The following is a 19,542-nucleotide window of genomic DNA, read 5'->3' as shown; positions in this document are numbered from 1 at the left end:
GAAATATTTATCAGCAAATCTTTGTATTCGGATGCACGTTCTTGATTTTGCATTTAAAAAAAAGCCCTCATGCTTAAATGAACTTTTCCCTCTGTTTGGCTGTGCTTTTTGTGAACCAATCCCTTAATGCACATATAAAGCAGTGATCTATCGCCTTAGAGAGAACATCTGACAATGTAAGTAGAAATGTAATTTTGAGATGGGGAGCAATGCTAGTTCAGCTTGACATCGCCGGGTGTTTTCCAAATGACAGAAAGAACAACTTGAAGGAAAGCTAAGCGGGTGGCAGGAGGCTACAGCCGGAGGTTAATCTCAGTTCTAAATTGCTACTTGAGGGGGAGAGAATGCCGGCCGTGTGAGAGCAAAGGAAGGGTCAGAAGAAACTGCTTCTCATCTATCAGAACATCTTATTCATCAGAACAGGTGAGAGACAGATCAGCCAGGAGACCATCTGTGTGTTCACCAAGAGTTGACACCAGCTTGATAAACCATGAATCGATTTATCAGAAGGTGGAAAGTTTACTCTTTTTAATAAAATTGGGTTTTATTAAAAAGAGGAGGTGTAATCAGACACTGATTTTTCACATTGAGGGCTATTTCAGCTCTCTTCCTACAATGCTATCTAGGATCACTTATTTTATTTATTCATTTATTTGTTTGTTTATATATATATATATATATATATATGTAGGTCTTTGGTTATTCGGGTTTTCTCCCGCGTAAAATTGGAAGTGTCTTGGCGACGTTTCGACGAAATCCCATTCGTCATCATCAGGCTAGGTGCTGTCTATCTATCTATCATCTTTCATCTCTCTCCTCTCTCTCTCTCTCTCTCTCTCTCTCTCTCTCATTTTTCTCTCTCTCTCTTCTATCTATCTATCTATCTATCTATCTATCTATCTATCTATCTATCTATCTATCTATCTATCTATCTATCTCAGAGGTTTCAAACTTGACTTCATTGAGGGCCGCATCAGGGTTGTGTTTGACCTCATGGAGTCAAGGTGGGCGTGGCCAGGGTGGGCATGGCCAACACAACGTTACTCATGCCAGGGGTTCCTGTGGTGGCCCGAGCGCTCTGCTACAATGGCCTCCTGCAATCCTCTGCCTGCAAAAATGGGAGGGGTGGCCCATTGTCGCTGGCAGAGGCACGGTGGGCCAGTCATTAGCTGTTTCCAGGGTGGCCCCGTGGGCCAGATCTAAGCACCCTAAAGGCCAGATCCGGCCCCAGGCCTTGAGTTTGATACCCCTGATCTATCTATCTATCTATCTATCTATCTATCTATCTATCTATCTATCTATCTATCTATCTATCCATCCATCCATCCATCCATCCATCCATCTATCATCTATCTATCTATCTATCTATCTATCTATCTATCTATCTATCTATCTATCTATCTATCTATCATCTATCTATCTATCTATCTATCTATCTATCTATCATCTATCTAACTATCTATCTATCTATCTATCTATCTATCTATCTATCTATCATCTATCTATCATCTATCTATCTATCTATCTATCTATCTATCTATCTATCTATCTATCTATCTATCTATCATCTATCATCTATCTATCTATCCATCCATCCATCCATCTATCCATCTATCCATCTGTCTATCATCTATTTCCTGCCTTTATTATTTTTATAAATAACTCAAGGTGGCAAACATAAACTATTTAACACTACCAACAATGCTGCTACCCTTCAAAAATACCTTGACTTTGTGTCGGAATGGTCAAAAATTTGGCAACTCCGAATCTCAATCAACAAATGCTCTGTCTTACACATTGGAAAAAAGAATCAGAACACTAAATACAAGCTTGATGGACATTACCTTGTAGATGACCCTCACCCCGTCAAAGACCTTGGCGTTTTCATATCAAATGATCTAAGTGCCAAAGTCCACTGCAACTATATTGCCAAAAAGGCATTAAGGGTTGTAAACATAATCTTGTGTAGCTTCTTCTCCGGAAAGATTACCCTACTAACCAGAGCATACAAAACATTTGCTAGACCAATTCTCGATTACAGCTTGCTTGTCTGGAACCCACACTTCATTTCGGACATTAATACAATTGAGCGTGTCCAGAAATATTTTACAAGAAGAGTCCTCCACTCCTCTGATCACAACATAATACCTTATGCCACCAGACTTGAAATCCTGGATTTAGAAAATTTAGAACTATGCCGCCTTTGGCATGACCTGAGCATAACTCATAAAATCATCTGCTACAATGTCCTTCCTGTCAAAGACTACTTCAGCTTCAACCACAACAATACACGAGCACACAATAGATTTACACTTAAAGTGAACTGCTCCAAACTTGATTGTAGAAAATATGACTTCAGTAACAGAGTTGTTAATGCCTGGAATGCACTACTTGACTCTGTGGTCTCATCCCAAAATCCCCAAAATTTTAACCTAAGACTGTCTCCTGTTGACCTCACCCCATTCCTAAGAGGTCTGTAAGGGGCGTGCATAAGAGCAACAGAGTGCCTACCGTTCCTGTCCTAATGTTCCCTTTGGTTGTATTCAATTTGTGTGGTTATTTCATGCTTATACTTATATATATTGTTGTGTTTGACAAAATAAATAAATAAAATAAATATCTAATACTCTTTCCTTCTTCTATTTTCCCCACAACAACAGTCCTGTGAGGTGGGTTGGGCAGAGACTTTGGCCAAAAGTCACCCAGCCAGCTTTCCTCCCTAAGTGGCACTAGAACTCACCATCTCCTCCTGATTGGTCCAAAGATTCCCAGCCATCCTTCATGTCTACAGCGGGACTAGAACTCCCAGTCTCCTGGTTTCTAACCTAATGCCTTAACTATTTACTAATCTAATCTAATCTAATCTAATCTAATCTTAAAACCACTCATTAATCCTATTCACTTGATCATAGCAAAAGGTAATCAATCCACAGAAATAGCCACCAGAATCCTTAGATTAATTAGCACACCAATCGCTCAATCTTCCTAACTGAGATTATTTTTTTTTACTCATGTTACTTTTTAAATATAAATCTAGAGATATAAATTGGCATATTTATAAGGGGCATGCATAAGAGCACCAGCATGCCCACTGCCCCTGTCCTAATGTTCCCTTTAGTTGTATACATTTTATGTATTCAATTCATGCTTATACTTATATATATTATTTAATGTGTATTTGACAAAATAAATAAATAAATAATATTAAGACTACACAAGGATATGTGCAGACCCAGATCTTCCCACCATATTGCGATCATTTGACATATTATTCATTTATTTGCCTCATTTGCAAACTGAAGTTCACAGATGACACAACAGTGATTGGTCTCATTTGAGACAATGATGAATCCGCATATAGACGAGAGGTCGAATAACTAACCTTGTGGTGCAACCGAAACAATCTGGAACTGAACACACTCAAAACCATAGAAATGGTGGTAGACTTTCGGAGAAACCCTTCCATACTTCCACCTCTCACAATACTAGACAACACAGTATCAACAGTAGAAACCTTCAAATTTCTAGGTTCTATCATATCGCAAGATCTAAAATGGACAGCTAACATTAAAAACATCATCAAAAAAGGACAACAAAGAATGTTCTTTCTGCGCCAACTCAGTAAGCTCAAACTGCCCAAGGAGCTGCTGATTCAGTTCTACAGAGGAATTATTGAGTCTGTCATTTGCACCTCTTTAACTGTCTGGTTCGGTTCTGCAACCCAACAAGAAAAACACAGACTTCAGAGGATAATTAGAACTGCAGAAAAAATAATTGCTACCAACCTGCCTTCCATTGAGGACCTGTATACTGCACGAATCAAGAAGAGGGCTGTACAGTGATTGAGACTAAATTGATTTTGAACTTAATAACAGCAGCAAGACTGTTGATTGGACAATATTGGAAGAAAAAAGAATTACCCATAATAGAAGAATGGATATTGAAAGTTTCCAATTTGGCTGAGATGGCTAAAATCTCAGCCTTCTTGAAAGACACTACTCAAGAAAAATATCTAAACGAATGGAAGAATTGGATTGATTATATTCAAAGTAGATATCAGATTAAGAAATTTCAAATTGCCTTTGAATGAAGGACGTTGTTTTTGATTTTAATGGAAGAAGTCAGGTTATGTGAGAGAGAAGGATTATAATTGTGTTAGATTTTAAAAATTTAATGTATGACTGTTTGTTTATTGAACTATACCTTGTGTTTGCTCCGGGAAGTTTTTGTTGTAAAACTTTTTCAATAAAAAAAAAAAGAAGAAGAAGAAGAGGGCTGTGAAAATATTTACAGATCCCTCACATCCAGGACATAAACTGTTTCAACTCCTACTCTCAAAACAACGCTATAGAGCACTGCACACCAGAACAACTAGACACAAGAACAATTTTTTCCCGAAGGCCATCACTCTGCTAAACAAATAATTCCCTCAACATTGTCAAACTATTTACTAAATCTGCACTACTATTAATCTTCTCATCGTTCCCATCACCAATCTCTTTCCACTTATGACTGTATGACTGTAACTTTGTTGCTGGTAATCCTTATGATTTATATTGATATATTGACCATCAATTGTATTGTAAATGTTGTACCTTGATGAATGTATCTTTTCTTTTACGTACACTGAGAGCATATGCACCAAGACAAATTCCTTGTGTGTCCAATCACACTTGGCCAATAAAAAATTCTATTCTATTCTATTCTATTCTATTCTATTCTATTCTATTCTATTCTATTCTATTCTATTCTATTCTATTCTATGACTATCATTAAGTGTTGTACCTTATGATTCTTGACAAATTTCTCTTTTCTTTTATGTACACTGAGAGCACATGCACCAAGACAAATTCCTTGTGTGTCCAATCACACTTGGCCAATAAAAAATTCTATTCTTCTTCTATTCTTTTGATGATCTTGCTACCATCTGTATATAGTAGTAAATCTACGTAAGCATCTGAGCAGAGACTGACCGCTTATCTGTGGCCAATCCTGGTTTTCTGATGGATATATTGGTATTGTACCTGCATTTCCATAACTTTGTTTCCGTTGTTATATTTTTAAGTGTACCTACCCTGTGATAGAAGAGAACATACATGACACACAGTGGAAAAGGAAACCCAACTGCGTCTATGGCCATTTCCAGCATCCCACAGTTACATGACCCTTTTTTATGATGGTTTGTCAAAAACTGACACTTTTGAGTTTTCGGAAAAAGTGCACCCATAGTGAACCATTGAATCATTTAATGACCATCGCATTTGATTTACACTCACCACATTTGCTTTACGTCCGCTGCATTCCCTTTTTTTATTTTATTTGCATTTATATCCCGCCCTTCTCCGAAGACTCAGGGCGGCTTACACAGTGTTAAGCAATACTCTTCATCCATTTGTATATTATATACAAAGTCGACTTTTATTGCCCCCAACAATCTGGGTCCTCATTTTACCTACCTTATAAAGGATGGAAGGCTGAGTCAACCTTGGGCCTGGTGGGACTAAAACCTGCAGTAATTGCAAGCAGCTGTGTTACTAACAGACTGTCTTAGCAGTCTGAGCCACCAGAGGCCCTTTATTTATTCCTTTTATTTGAAGGGCTGCCACAAACTGGAGGGGGTCAACCCATTTTCCAAAGCACCAGAAGGCAGGACAAGAAGCAACGGATGGAAACTAATCGAGGGGAGAAGCAACCTGGAATTAAGAAGAAACTTCCTAACAATGAGGACAATTAACTAGTGGAACAGCTTGCCACCAGAAGTTGTGAGTGCTCCACAACTGAGAGAGCGGTGGTGGCACAGTGGTTAGAATTTATTTATTTATTTATTTATTTAATCGTATTTATATACCGCCCTATCTCCCAAGGGACTCAGGGCAGAATACAGTACTGCAGGCTACTTCCTCTGAATGCCGGCTGCCTGCAGTTTGGCAGTTCGAATCTCACCAGGCTCAAGGTTGACTCAGCCTTCCATCCAGTGGTGAAATCTGAACCGGTTTACTACCGGTTTGCTGGCTGCACTTGCGCGCTGCGCCCCTGCATGCACAGTGAGTACCACGTACCAAATGCGAAATGCGTGCATGCAGTGCAACCGAAAAGGAGGCATGGGCTAAGTAGATCAGCTCACAGAGGTGTGTGATCATCTGTGGCTCATGATCTTTTTTTTTACTTTTAAAAACTTTTTTTTTAACAACCTATTCGGCCGAATAGGTTGTAGAAAAATGCTTTTAAAAGTAAAAAAAAAAAAAGGCTCTGACGAACACGCAGCTCAGCTGTGATCGTCAGAGCCTTTTTTTTTTAAACCTTTTAAAAGCATTTTTTAAAAGAACCGGCAAGTGGGAGACTGGGTGGATTTGGTGGACATGGGTGGGGGCAGGGGCCAGGGATTTTTGCTACCGGTTCTCCAAAACACCCTCCGCCATCGTTTCTGGATCGGCCAATCTGGTCCGAACCGGAAGCATTTCACCCCTACTTCCATCCTTTACCAGGTCGGTAAATTGAGGACTCAGATTGTTGGAGGCAAGAGGCTGATGCTGTAAACTGCTTAGAGAGGGCTGTAAAGCACTGTGAAGCTGTATAGTCAGGGGTAGTCAACCTTTTTATACCTACCGCCCACTTTTGTATCTCTGTTAGTAGTAAAATTTTCTAACTGTCCACAGGTTCCACAGTGTATCGTCGTCTGTGCATGCCTCTCGCGCATCATGGATTGGGTTGGGGGGGTGCCAGCTACCAGCTCTGTTTGTCTGTTACAGCTGGGTGGTGTGGGGGGAGATGCGCGAGCTATTCTGGGACGAGGCTCTTTTGTTTGCGGTCACACTATAGCGCCATTTAGTTTCACTTACATAACGTGAACTAAACTTATGTGCGGGCGATACAAATAGTATATTTTCAGAAATTTAAATTGTCACGGGGAATTTTATGAAAACTTAATGAAAATGTTTTTAAATAATGCTATGATTTTTTTTTAAAAAAAAAGTCAATTAAACTAAAAAAAGGGAAAGTGCTTCAGTATCGGACAAAATCCCTACCGCCCACCATGAAAGCTGGAACGCCCACTAGTGGGCGGTAGGGACCAGGTTGACTACCACTGGTCTAAGTCCTATTGCTATTGCTATCACTGGAGGTTTTTAAGAAGAGACTGGACTGTCATTTGTCTGGAATGGTATAGGCAGTGGTGGGATTCAGCCAGTTCGCACCACTTCGGGAGAACCGGTTGTTAACTTTCTGAGCAGTTTGGTGAACTGGTTTTTGGAAGAAATCATTAAGGCAGAGAACCGGTTGTTAAATTATTTGAATCCCATCACTGGGTATAGGACAATGGTGGCGAACCTTTTACTCACCGAGTGTCAAATAGGTACGTGCTTCGTCTGCTTTGCGCATGCGCGTGCTATCCGCAGTAACACGCTGCTCTTCCCCCACACACTGCATGCACAACCGCACCATCCGCACATGCACACAGCTTTCACACGTGTCCCATGCACTGCACGTACAACCATGCGGTCTGCGCATGTGCCACAGCTTTTGCACTCGCCTCCATGCGCTGCATGGGTGAGAGCACCATCTGCACATGCATGCGCTTTTTGTGCGCGTAATGCACATGCGCGAATGCTGTCTGCGCAGGTGCACGCTGCATGCAAGTGCACTCACGTGCATGCACAAACAACACACACATGCGCAGGAGACCTCCGAAGACCATCTGGGTCCCCTGAATTGTGTGCATGCTCACCGGAGGCCCGAACACACCAGCTGGGGCGCATGCACAGCTGTAGGTGAGTTGAGCCGCAGCTCGCATGCCCGGAAAGATGGCTCTGTGTGCCACTTCGGGCACGCGTGTCATAGGTTCGCCATCACGGGTATAGGATCTGCTGCTTGAGCAAGTGGTTGGACTAGAAGACCTCCAAGGTCCCTCTGTTATTATGTTTAATGACCACTGCCCAAAAAGTTGTAAAATTGGGTTGCTCGCGTGACAGACTTTTTTTACAACCGTTACGACCAGTGGTGGGATTCAAATAATTTAACAACCGGTTCTCTGCCCTAATGACCAGCTGGGTAGGCGTGGCTTGGTGGTCATGTGACCGTGTGGGCGTGGTCAACTCAACATCACTCACGTCGATGAGCGCTTCACCTTAGCTGTTACAATGTACTAAGGGTTAACCAGAGAGGCAGTTTCTGTGAGCAGGGCAATAAAGATTAAGCTAGAAACATCCTAGAATGTTTCCTTCCTGCCTTCCTTACAGGATTAGCCTGTAAAGTGGGGGAAAAACAAAATAAGATTTCTTCCAACAACCGGTTCTCCGAACTGCTTAGAAAGTTAACAACCGGTTCTCCTGAATAGGTGCAAACTGGCTGAATCCCACCACTGGTTACGACCTCTGAGCTCCGTTACAGTCATACGTCAGGATTATCAAGAGACTGTTTTTTTCCCTTGCATATCCACTTCAGCCTCCTGGTCTTGTTTCAGTTGGTCCTTTTTCAACACAACATCCCCACTAACATTCTTCTTTGGGGCTAAATTCCTCCCCCTTTTCCCTCCCTCCTCTGCCTTATGGTTATCTTAATTTTCTCTCTGATCATTTTATAGTTGCCCTATGCTCTGAGCTGTTTTACAGTAACTGTTTTAAGATAGCGGTTCCACAATAAGTTCATGTGCCAAGCCATGGAAGGAAGAGTTGGGTCTGTTTTAAATCAAGAGAGCAGACCTCAGCTGCTCTTAATCAGTGGGCAGATAATTAATTTAGACTGCACTTGTGCAGCCGTTGTCAATCAAATTGACTTGCCCGAAATGGCCTGAGATTATATTTATTGGGGTGGGGGTGGGGGCTAATTGGAGCATTTGAAAGAAGGATGCTGTAGCTTCCTGTTTTGCTGGTTCATTGAAAGGCCAGACTGAAGACACTTAACTGCAGGAAATACATCGACAATATATTTCTTGAAATAACTCTGTTCCAATTATTTATCAAGGCTAAAGGCTAAACTGCTTTCTTTCTGAGTCTTACTATATTAGTCCTGGATTTACAGCCACAAGTGAACTCAAAATTTCCAATGCTAAGCGAGACAATGGTTATGTAAGTTTTGCCCCATTGTACAAACTTCCTTGCCACTGTTGATAAATGAATCAGAATAACAGAGTTGGGAGGGACCTTGGAGGTCTTCTAGTCCAACCCCCTGCTGAAGCAGGTAACCCTACCACTTCAGACAAATGATTATCCAACGTCTTCTTCAAAACTTCCAGTGTTGGAGCATTCTGGAGGCAAATTGTTCCCCTGATTAATTGTTCTCATTATCAGGAAATTTCTCCTTAGTTCTAAGTTGCTTCTCTCCTTGATTAGTTTCCACCCATTGCTTCTTGTCCTGCCCTCAGGTGCTTTGGAGAATAGCTTGGCTCCCTCTTCTTTGTGGAAGGTCTTAGATACTGGAACACTGCTGTCATGTCACCCCTGCTCCTTCTTTTCATTAAACTAGACATACCCAATTCCAGCAACCGTTCTTTATGTTTTAGCCTCAAACCCCCTAATCATCTTTGTTGGTCTTCTCTGCACTCTTTCTAGAGTCTCAGCATCTTTTTTACATCGTGGCGACAAAAATTGAATGCAATATTCCAAGTGTGGCCTTACCAAGGCATTATAAAGTGATATATTATATAGTGGTATTATAAAGATAACTTCACGTGATCTTGATTCTATCCCTCTGTATATACAGTCTAGAACTGTTTTGGTTTTTTTGGCAGCTTCTGCACACTGCTGGCTCATATTTAAATGGTTGTCCACTAATAATATCATCATTGATGATCTTGGAATTGGAAAAAAAACTGGCTTTGATGGGTTTTAACCCCAACCTTCATTAGAAGAGACAGGGCTCCTAAATTTAATCCCCATCATTTAAGACAGCGGCCCCCAACTTTTTGGGCACCAGGGATCAGTTCAATGGAGAGAGGTTTTTCTATGGATGGACACCACCTACTGTTGGTCCCCAGACTGAAGGTCGGGGATTCCTGACTTAAGAAACAAAGAATGTTTCAGTAACAAATAAAAAATATTTGCTGTGAACTCCACATGGCGTCAGGAAGGGCATCCAGCCAATAAATGCCAGTTCCGTCCTGACTCTGACCTGAATTAAGGGTTGTAAAAAGAGAACTTTTTCATTTAAGAAGATAACAGTTCCTATATTAAAGGTAAAGGTAAAGGTTCCCCTTGCACTTACGTGCTAGTCGTTGCCGACTCTAGGGGGCGGTGCTCATCTCCGTTTCAAAGCCGAAGAGCCAGCGCTGTCCGAAGACGTCTCTGTGGTCATGTGGCCAGCATGACACAATGCCAAATGCGCACGGAACACTGTTACCTTCCCACCAAAGGTGGTCCTTATTTTTTCTACTTGCATTTTTACATGCTTTTGAAACTGCTAGGTTGGCAGAAGCTGGGACTAGTAACAGGAGCTCACCCTGTTACATGGCAACACTAGGGATTCGAACCACCGAACTGCCGACCTTTCGATCGACAAGCTCAGCTGTCTTAGCCCCTGAGCCACCACATCCCTAGTTCCTATATTACAGAAAGTCAGATCTACGCTTTGAACAAAGACTGTTCCCCCCAAGAAATGCTGTGAATTAACTCTCTCTGTCTCTGAGTTAATCTCCCGATTTCTGCAACTGAATCAGTAGCGAATTATTTCAATCAATAATCTGGTTTCTTAAAAGGTCACTTTCCATGCTCCTGGGTAACAAGGCTATTACGCTGCTCATCATCTAGGGTGGCCAATTTGTCTTATGAGATGATAGAAAATTGATTTGAGCATTTCATCCCTGTGCAACTTTTCTCAGGGATGGGTGAAACTATCCAATTTTATTTTATTTTTTGCAAATCTCATACCTGGAATTATCTTCCTTTGAAGTGTGGTCTCTATTTTGTCTGTCTGTGTTCAAACATGCATGTCGTTGCTTCTAATTGCGGAAGGCGCATGCATATATTTTCATTACTGGGCGAAGCGGTTGTTATAACTGGCAGCAGCCCACCACTGAATAGAACTCACAGCCTCCTAATGATTGGCCTGAAGTATCCCAGTAAGCTTTCATGCCTTAGGAGGAACTAGAACGGTGGTGGGATTCAAGCAGTGGTGGGATTCAGCCAGTTCACACCTATTCGGGAGAACCAGTTGTGTTGTGTCTGTGCCCCCCCGAGCCGGGCCCCCTGCCAGAAAGTGACTTGGAAAGTGAGGGGAAAGGGCCATCAGGACTTACCTCGGGAGCACCGGCTTCCCTGGCTCAGCTCCAGGAGCCAGAGACAGGCCAGGTGGAGGAGATAATGAGACCTCTGTCCCCTAACTTTCCCCCCCCCAGGCCACGCCTCCAGACCCAGCTTATGGCAATCAGGCCTGGCTGGACCCTAGGTTTTGTAGGCAGGAGAGGCGGGAACAACAGAAGCAGGGGTGAGACAGGCCTAGGAAGTGCTGAGTCATGGAGCCACACCCCACAGGATATAAAAGCAGCAAGGGCTGCTATGCCTCTTCGTAGCAGGCAAATCAACTGCTTGACTAAAGCTGAAGTACTGTTTGTTGACTCATCGGCATCAAGAGAGATGACAGAGACACTTGGCAGATGCTCGCTAGTTTGCTGCCAGAGCTGATAGTGCCGGCTAATTAAGCCATCGCTCGGACTGAGGCGAGGGGGACAGAACTGGTTGTTAACTTTCTAAGCAGTTCAGAGAACCAGTTAAATAAGAAATCTTATTTTGATTTTTTTCCACTTTACTGTAAGGAAGGAAACATTCTGGTGTTGTTTCTAACTTAATCTTTATTGCCCTGCTTACAAAAACTGCTCTCTGGTTAACCCTTATTACATTGTAACAGCTAAGGCGTTAACAATGTGAGTGACCTTGAGTTGGCCACGCCCACACGGTCAAATGACCACTGAGCCACGCCTACCCAGCTAGTCATTAGGGCAGAAAACCAGTTGTTAAATTATTTGAATCCCACCACTGGATTAAAATAATTTAACAACCGGTTCTCTGCCCTAATGATTTATCCCAACAACCAGTTTGCCAAACTGCTCAGAAAGTTAACAACCGGTTCTCCCGAAGTGGTGCGAACTGGCTGAATCCCACCACTGGACTAGAACTCACAGCCTCCTGGTGATTGGTCCTAAGTCACCCAACTGACTTTCATGCCTAACACAGGATTAGAATTTATAGTGTCCTGATTTGTAGGTCAAACAACCCTTCAACCAGGGGTGAAATCCAGCAGGTTCTGACAGGTTAGAACTCTCGACTCCTTAGAGGGGCTCTGGAGGCTGGGGACAGCAAAAAACGTCACTTCCTGTCCAACCGGAAGTTGAGAAACTGGCCGTTTCGCGCCTCCAGAGGGCCTGGGGAAGGCTATTTTCGCCCTCCCTAGATGCATAGAGTGGATCTGGAGCCAGGTGAGAAAGAAAAACGGGCCTACCAGGCTATCGCGTGCCAGAAGCAAAGTGGGGGGGCGGGCGGCTGCGCATGCATGCGCAGGGTGGGGCGCATAGAATTACGGGTGTGGGCACGCGCGTGCGTGAACCTTAACTCCCCCCCATTCTGGCACGCAATGGCAAAAAGGTTAGCCATCATCGGCTTAGATTGAAACATACCAAGACAGAGTTGCTTCTCAATGAGATTGATTCCAGCCTTTTTAGGGTTATACGGGTAATCTTCGACTTAAAACAATTCATTTAGTGATGGTTCAAAGTTACAACGGCACTGAAAAAAAAGGAGACTTATGTGTTTTTCACACTTACGACCGTTGTAGCATCTCTGCAGTCACGCGATGTACACTCGGATGCTTGACAACCGACTCATATTTATGACGGTGGCAGTGTCCCCAGGGTTGTATGATCCCCTTTGGCGACCTTCTGACAGGCTCACTTAAGCAACCATGTTACTAATTTAACGGCGGCCATGATCCAATGAACAAACTTGTCAAGAAAAGTTGTAAAATGCAGCTCACTTAACAACTGTGTTACTTATTTAACGACGGCCACGATCCACTGAACAAACATGTCAAGGAAAATCGTAAAATGCAGCTCACTTAACAACCATGTCACTAATTTAAGGACGGCCACGATCCACTGAACAAACGTGTCAAGAAAAATCGTAAAATGCAGCCAAACTCCCTCAACAAATTGCTGGCTAAACAACATACATTCTGGGCTCCATTGTGGTCATACGTTGAGGACTACCTGTATTTCCGCTGAAAAAGCTGCGATCTGGGGATCCTTCTAGATTCACAGCTCCTTCCAGAGCAACAGGTGAAAAAACATAACCAATCACCAACCTACAGTTTTTCCTGCAATTGTGACTCATACCTTGACTGCCTTCTATTAGGACTCTTACTACCAGCTCCATGGAGAGTAGCTTTAGCAGAATACTGAGACGATACCGCTGATGCAGAATGCAATGACATGACTATTATCCCAAAGGTACTTTTTCAAGAGGCAACTGGACTTTCTGGTTTTTCTTTGAAGATGGTTTGCTTCTCATCCAAGAAGCTTCTTCAGCTCTTACTGGCAGCTGAGTCCAGTCAGAGCTGAAGAAGCTTCTTCGATGAAAAGCAAAACGTCTTCAAAGAAAAACCAGAAAGTCCAGTTGCCTCTTGAAAAAGCACCTTTGGGACAACCATGACCTGGATTACTGAGAATCTCCAAACAGACAACATGACTGTTAGTTTGGACCATCTGTTTATGCAGAATAACAGTTTTTGAGGACACCACACTGTCCACTGGTTGCTTTCCAAGTTAGGTTCAAAATGTTCACCTGTAAAGCTCCATGAAATAAAGAACCAGGATATATCAGGATCTAGGTCACTTAATGCTGGGTCAGGAAGCTCATAGACTTAGAATAATAATAGAGTTGGAAGGGACCTTGGAGGTCTTCTAGTCCAACCCCCTGCTCAAGCAGGAGATCCTACACCATTTCAGACAAGTGCCTGTCCTGTCTCTTCCTAAAAACCTCCGGCAGTGGAACACCCACAACTTCTGAAGTTGTCCTCACTGTCAAGAAGTTTCTCCTTAATTCTAGGTTGCTTCTCTCCTTGCTTAGTTTCCCTTCGTTGCTTCTTGTCCTGCCTTCTGGTGCTTTGGAACCAGTCCTGATATGCCTTCAAAATGTCAAGGAAGGGATCACGCACTCCCCCAAATTCTTCAGCTGCTTAAATTTGCCTGATAAGTGGAAGACCTGCCTGAAGGATAGATTGCAAAGGTGTGGGAAATGATGGTGGCTAATTTCCAAAAGAAGAAAAATAATAATAATAACAACAATAATAACAGAGTTGGAAGAGACCTTGGAGGCCTTCTAGTCCAACCCCCTGCCCAGACAGGAAACCTTACACCATCTCAGTCAGATGGTTATCCAACATTTTCTTAAAAATTTCCAGTGTTGGAGCATTCACAACTTCTGCAGGCAAGTTGTTCCACTTATTAATTGTTCTAACTGTCAGAAAATTTCTCCTTAGTTCTAAGTTGCTTCTTTTCTTGATCAGTTTCCACCCATTATTTTTGTTCTACCCTCAGATGCTTTGGTGAACAGCCCAACTCCCTCTTCTTTGTGGCAACCCCTGAGATATTGGAACACTGCTATCATGTCTCCCCTAGAGAAGGAGAAGAAGAAGAAGAAGGAGGAGGAGGAGGAGGAGGAGGAGGAGGAGGAGGAGGAGGAGGAGGAGGAGGAGGAGGAGGAAGAAGAAGAAGAAGAAGAAGAAGAAGAAGAAGAAGAAGAAGAAGAAGAAGAAGAAGAAGAAGAAGAAGAAGAAGAAGAAGAAGAAACAGCTGCTTCTTGGATGAGAAGCAAAACGTCTTCCAAGAAAGTCCAGGTGCCTCTTGAAAAAGCACGTTTGAGACAACAATGATCTGGATGACTGAGAATATCCACAGAATTTTAAGAAAAGATTGGACAACCATTTGTCTGAAATGGTCTAGGGTTTCCTGCTTGAGCAAGGGGTTGGACTAGAAGACCTCCAAGGTCCCTTCCCACTCTCTTATTCTGCTAAGAGTTCTGTTTTAGGATGGGCTTCCTCAACAGAGATCCTCACCTTGAAGAACATGTGGTCACAGAAGTACATCTGCTTCCAACATCTGCCTTCATTCCAGACAGCTATGCTATTTTAACACACAGAATTTGTGGGTGGCTATCTGATAATAGTACTGTTAATTATTTCTATTTCTGCTATTATAAGGTAAGCATTTTTGAGGTTTTGAGATCTCTCTCCAGAGCCTTTATTGATTGGGGAGGTTGATAAATATCTCACAATAGATACTTGCTGCTCAGCGTTATTTCAAAACCATCACACTCACATTGAAGCATTCTATTCAGCAACTTTTCTAGAGAGGAGGGTAAAATAACAAGACCTTCGACAAGACCTAAGTTTAACTCACAGAATCATCTATTGTAATGTCCTTCCTGTTAAAGACTACTTCAGCTTTAATTGCAACAATACAAGAGCAACCAACAGATTTAAACTTAATGTTAACCGCTTTAATCTAGATTGCAGAAAATATGACTTCTGTAACAGAATCATCAGTGCTTGGAATACTTTACCTGACTCTGTGGTCTCTTCCCATAATCCTAAAAGCTTTAACCAAAAACTTTCTACTATTGACCTCACCCCATTCCTAAGAGGACCATAAGGGGCGTGCATAAGTGCACAAACGTGCCTACCGTTCCTGTCCTATTGTTTTTCTTTTCTTCTTCCTATATATATATATATATGCTTATACCTCCTAATATTTACTCATATATATGTTTATATACTATATAATCCTTTTTATATGATGTTGTGACAAAAATAAATAAATAAAGAAAGAAAGAAAGAAAGAACGTTGCAACCTCCAGAAAATGCTATATTTGGGGTCGTGTGGAAGAAAGGGGGAAACTGGAGATAAACAAGGTCATGTCGTGCAGGACCACTCAGAAGTTCTACTGTATTCAGCTGGATCCTTCCCTGAGTAAAGATGAAGAATTAGCAATGCAAGACGAGGGAAGCAAATTTAAGGGAGAGAATCTGCCTTTTGAATGATTGCATGGATTTGTGATGGTTGAAACGCGTTCTGTTTCTTAATGTCATGCATTACACGCTAAGAAGGCTATAAAAGGGAAATGCGTCTCAATTCTGCCCTGGCAAATGAAAATCCCTTCATCCTCTTTGGATTTTTTTTTTTCAAAAAGCACTTGCAACATGCAATTCTAAATTTGGAGCAGCAAATGTTTTGAAAAAAATTTTTTGGATCCCGTCGCCAGAGAGTTGGTTTAAGGAATAGGGGGAAACTGTTCCTGATTGTTTTGTGCTGAAGTCGGCAGTCAGTTCTTGTGGATTATAGTCTTTCTTTCTTTCTTTCTTTCTTTCTTTCTTTCTTTCTTTCTTTCTCTCCTTCTTTCATTTTCTCTCTTCCTTCCTTCCTGTCTCTCTCTCCTTCCCTCCCTCCCTCCCTCTTCCTTCCTTTCTTCTTTCTTTCACTCTTCCTTCCTTTTACTCTCTCTTCCTTCCTACCTTCTTTCTTTCTTTCACTCTCCCTCTTTTTCCTTCCTCCCTCTCTCCTTCCTTCCCTCCCTCCTTCCTTCCTTCTTTCCTTCCTTCCTTCCTTCACTCTCTCTCTCCCTTCCTTCCTTCCTCCCTTCTTTCACTCTTTCTCTTCCTTCCTTCTTTCCTTCCTTCTGTCTTTCACTCTCTCTCTTTCTCCTTCCTTCCTCTCTCTCTCCTTCCTTCCCTCCCTCCCTCTTTCCCTTCCGCTTTCTTTCTTTCTTTCTTTCTTTCTTTCTTTCTTTCTTTCTTTCTTTCTTTCTTTCTTTCTTTCTTTCTTTCTTTCCCTCTCTCTCTCTCTCTCTCTTCCCCCCACTCTCTCCCCCCCTCTCTCTCCCCATGTTGTTGTGAAAAATCCAATCACTTTCAAAGGGCAGAGGTGGACCAAATTATACGGCAAAGTAAAAGTTCACAGAACGAGTGACATAAAAACAAGAGACAAACCAGTGCAATTCGGTTGGTTTGTACAGTGTAGGTGGTTGCCCAGTTTGTGCAGCTGCCAGTCCCGATCTCACCAAAGCAGCTCATGCTCAGCCCTGCTTGCATCCTCCAGCATTTCTGACAACGCAGAGCAACAAAGCTGGTTTTGCCAACCGGGTACGCACTGAATGGCACTCCTAGACTTTTGCACTTTGTTCCTGTTCCCATAGGACTGACCCGTTTGGAAGTCAGTGTTGTCGGCACACGTACCTTTCATCTCTCCACCCCTCCCCATGTTCTTCTAAAGAATGCGCCGTGTGAAACAGTCTTGACACAAATGGAAGAGGGTTGTTTTGCAAAGTTTAGTGAGCTGGCTCAAGTCTTCGGGGACCAGCTGCACGCACGAATTCCAAACTGTCAAACAACATAGGGCGCTGTGTGTGTTTAAGCATCTGCTGCCATCTGTCCTGACCAGGGAGAGCTTATGGATTTATAGGGGGGGAAAAAAAACCCCACTCTCTGCCTATATTTGCTTCTCTCCTTCGCTTTTTAAAGCCGTTAACTAATCTCCGAATTGTAGGCATTAAACATAGCGAGACCCTGGCGCAATGGAGACAAGCTACTCATGCTAAGCTAAAAGAAAAGCAGGCAAAGAGACTCACCTGAATGGCAACCTTCAGCGTGGAATCGTCCACAATCTGGGTGCAGACCAGCGAGTCGGGATTTTGGGGCATCCTGTAGACCTCGCCCATGATTAAGATCATCGGGATGGCGAGCAGGAAAGAGGCCACCCAGATGCAACTGATGAATTTTTTGGTCCGGCTCCTGGACATGATGCTCTTGGCTTTGAAAGGGTGGCAGATGGCCATGTACCTCTCGACGCTGAGGCTGGCGATGTTGAGAGACGTCGCGTAGGTGCAAGCATCCCTCAAGAAGTAGTAGCACTTGCAGATGTCGTTGCCGAAAGCCCAGGGGTGATGGACCCAGATGAAGTTGTAGAGTTCGATGGGCATGCAGAGGAGGAAGATGAGCAGATCGGAGAAGGCTAAGCTGGCCAGGTGATAATGCACGGTGCTTTGGAGATTCTGCAGGGACTTCTTCCTCACCAGGGTGTAAGCGGTGATGGAGTTGCCCACCGTCCCCAGCAGGAAGAGCACCAGGTAGATGATGGTCACCATCACCTTGGAGTAGATGTCCGTGTTCACATCCAGATCCTCCTCGTTGGGTGGGATCACGGACCCAAGCCCTGAACCGTTGGAGAGATTCTCCGCCTCGGGCAGGACAGAATTAGCGGAGGGCAGGTGAAACTCGCTCATAAGGTATCCCAGCTGGTAGAGGGGAGAAGTTGTGTTGAGATGCATGGCTTGGCTGCCCAGCTCTGCACCCAAGGAGAGAGTCAGTGGTTCCTTCGGGTACCCGAGCGTGTTTTTCATGCAGGAGTTGGTGTGGGAGATGCAGCTGGTACCTTCCTGCTTGGCAGAGTGAAGCAATAAGAAAAAAACCTCCCACTATGCACCCTCAGAGGAAACTTGACTTGCCTTCATAGGAGAGAAAGGAGGAGTCTACAGACCAGTCTCTCCGTGTCTGTGCACGAGAGGGGAGGAACAGATTTAAGCAGCCCTCGTGCGGAGACGAGGGGCCAGAAAGCTGCAAGCAGCCGCTTCTCAGAGCGAATGCGTCTTCACTCTGCAAACAGGCGGCTGTGTCTTTCCCTCGACCCTCCCTCCCTCCCTCCCCCCCACCACCTTCACTCTCTGTGCAAGGCACGGATTCCCATTCCCTCCAGATGGGAATTGCAATAATGTGCTTTAACAGGTCATGCGCCTCCCCTCCTCCTTGTAGGATGAGCAAAGGAGCATAAAGGAGACCCATCCGGTTTGCAGAACAGGATATGCATAATTCTTCCCCAAAGATAGTCCCTGTTTACTCCTATTTCTCCATCCCACCTGCACCCAGTTTAAACAGTTGTCCTTTTGTATCCGTCACCTCTTTTTAACAGTGTTTCTTTATAATGTGTTCACTTTTCACACCTACTGTTTTTTTTAAAAATGTTTTAATTTTCTGGTTGTTTTATGCCGCGGATTTTGAGATTGTAAGCCACCCAGAGTCACTGGATGGTGACATGGGGAGCATATTTACTTTTGATTTATGTATTCATTTATAAAATAGTTGAGGGGTCCCCACAAAGAAGGGGGGGGGTGTCAACCTATTCTCCAAAGCACCAGAAGGCAGGACAAGAAAAAATGAATGGAAACGGAACAAAGAGAGAAGCAACCTAGAACTAAGGAGAAATTTCCTAACAATGAGAGCAATTGATCAGCAGAATGACTTGTCTTTAAAAGTTGTGAATGCTCCAACACTGGAGGCTTTTAAGAAGACACTGGACAGCCACCTGTCTGAAACCATATAGGCCATAGGGTCTCCTACCTGAGCAGGGGGTTGGACTAGAAGACCTCCAATGTCCCTGCCAACTCTGTTATTGTGTATTTGTATATTGTTGCCAGCAGTGGTGGGATTCAAGTAATTTAACAACCGGTTTTCTGCCCGAATAGAATAGAATAGAATAGAATTTTTTTTTTTATTTTTTTTTTTTTATTGGCC

At 43.2% G+C, this 19,542-nt stretch overlaps 1 protein-coding gene across 1 annotated transcript in view; it reads right to left on the bottom strand.

Moving 5' to 3' along the window:
* NTSR1 (neurotensin receptor 1) overlaps positions 1-18,302 on the bottom strand; it is a 231,425-nt gene extending 213,123 nt beyond the window's left edge. Inside the window, exon 1 of the mRNA XM_058178373.1 lies at positions 17,604-18,302. Within this exon, the coding sequence (XP_058034356.1) occupies positions 17,604-18,302 (699 nt within the window). The remainder of the gene's footprint in view (positions 1-17,603) is intronic.
* Positions 18,303-19,542: the final 1,240 nt, after the last annotated feature.

Source organism: Ahaetulla prasina, chromosome 3 (assembly GCF_028640845.1).
Source record: "Ahaetulla prasina isolate Xishuangbanna chromosome 3, ASM2864084v1, whole genome shotgun sequence".
Lineage (NCBI taxonomy): Eukaryota > Metazoa > Chordata > Lepidosauria > Squamata > Colubridae > Ahaetulla > Ahaetulla prasina.
The sequence above is the reverse complement of the archived record's forward strand: the minus strand, read 5'-3'. Positions and strand labels throughout refer to the sequence as shown.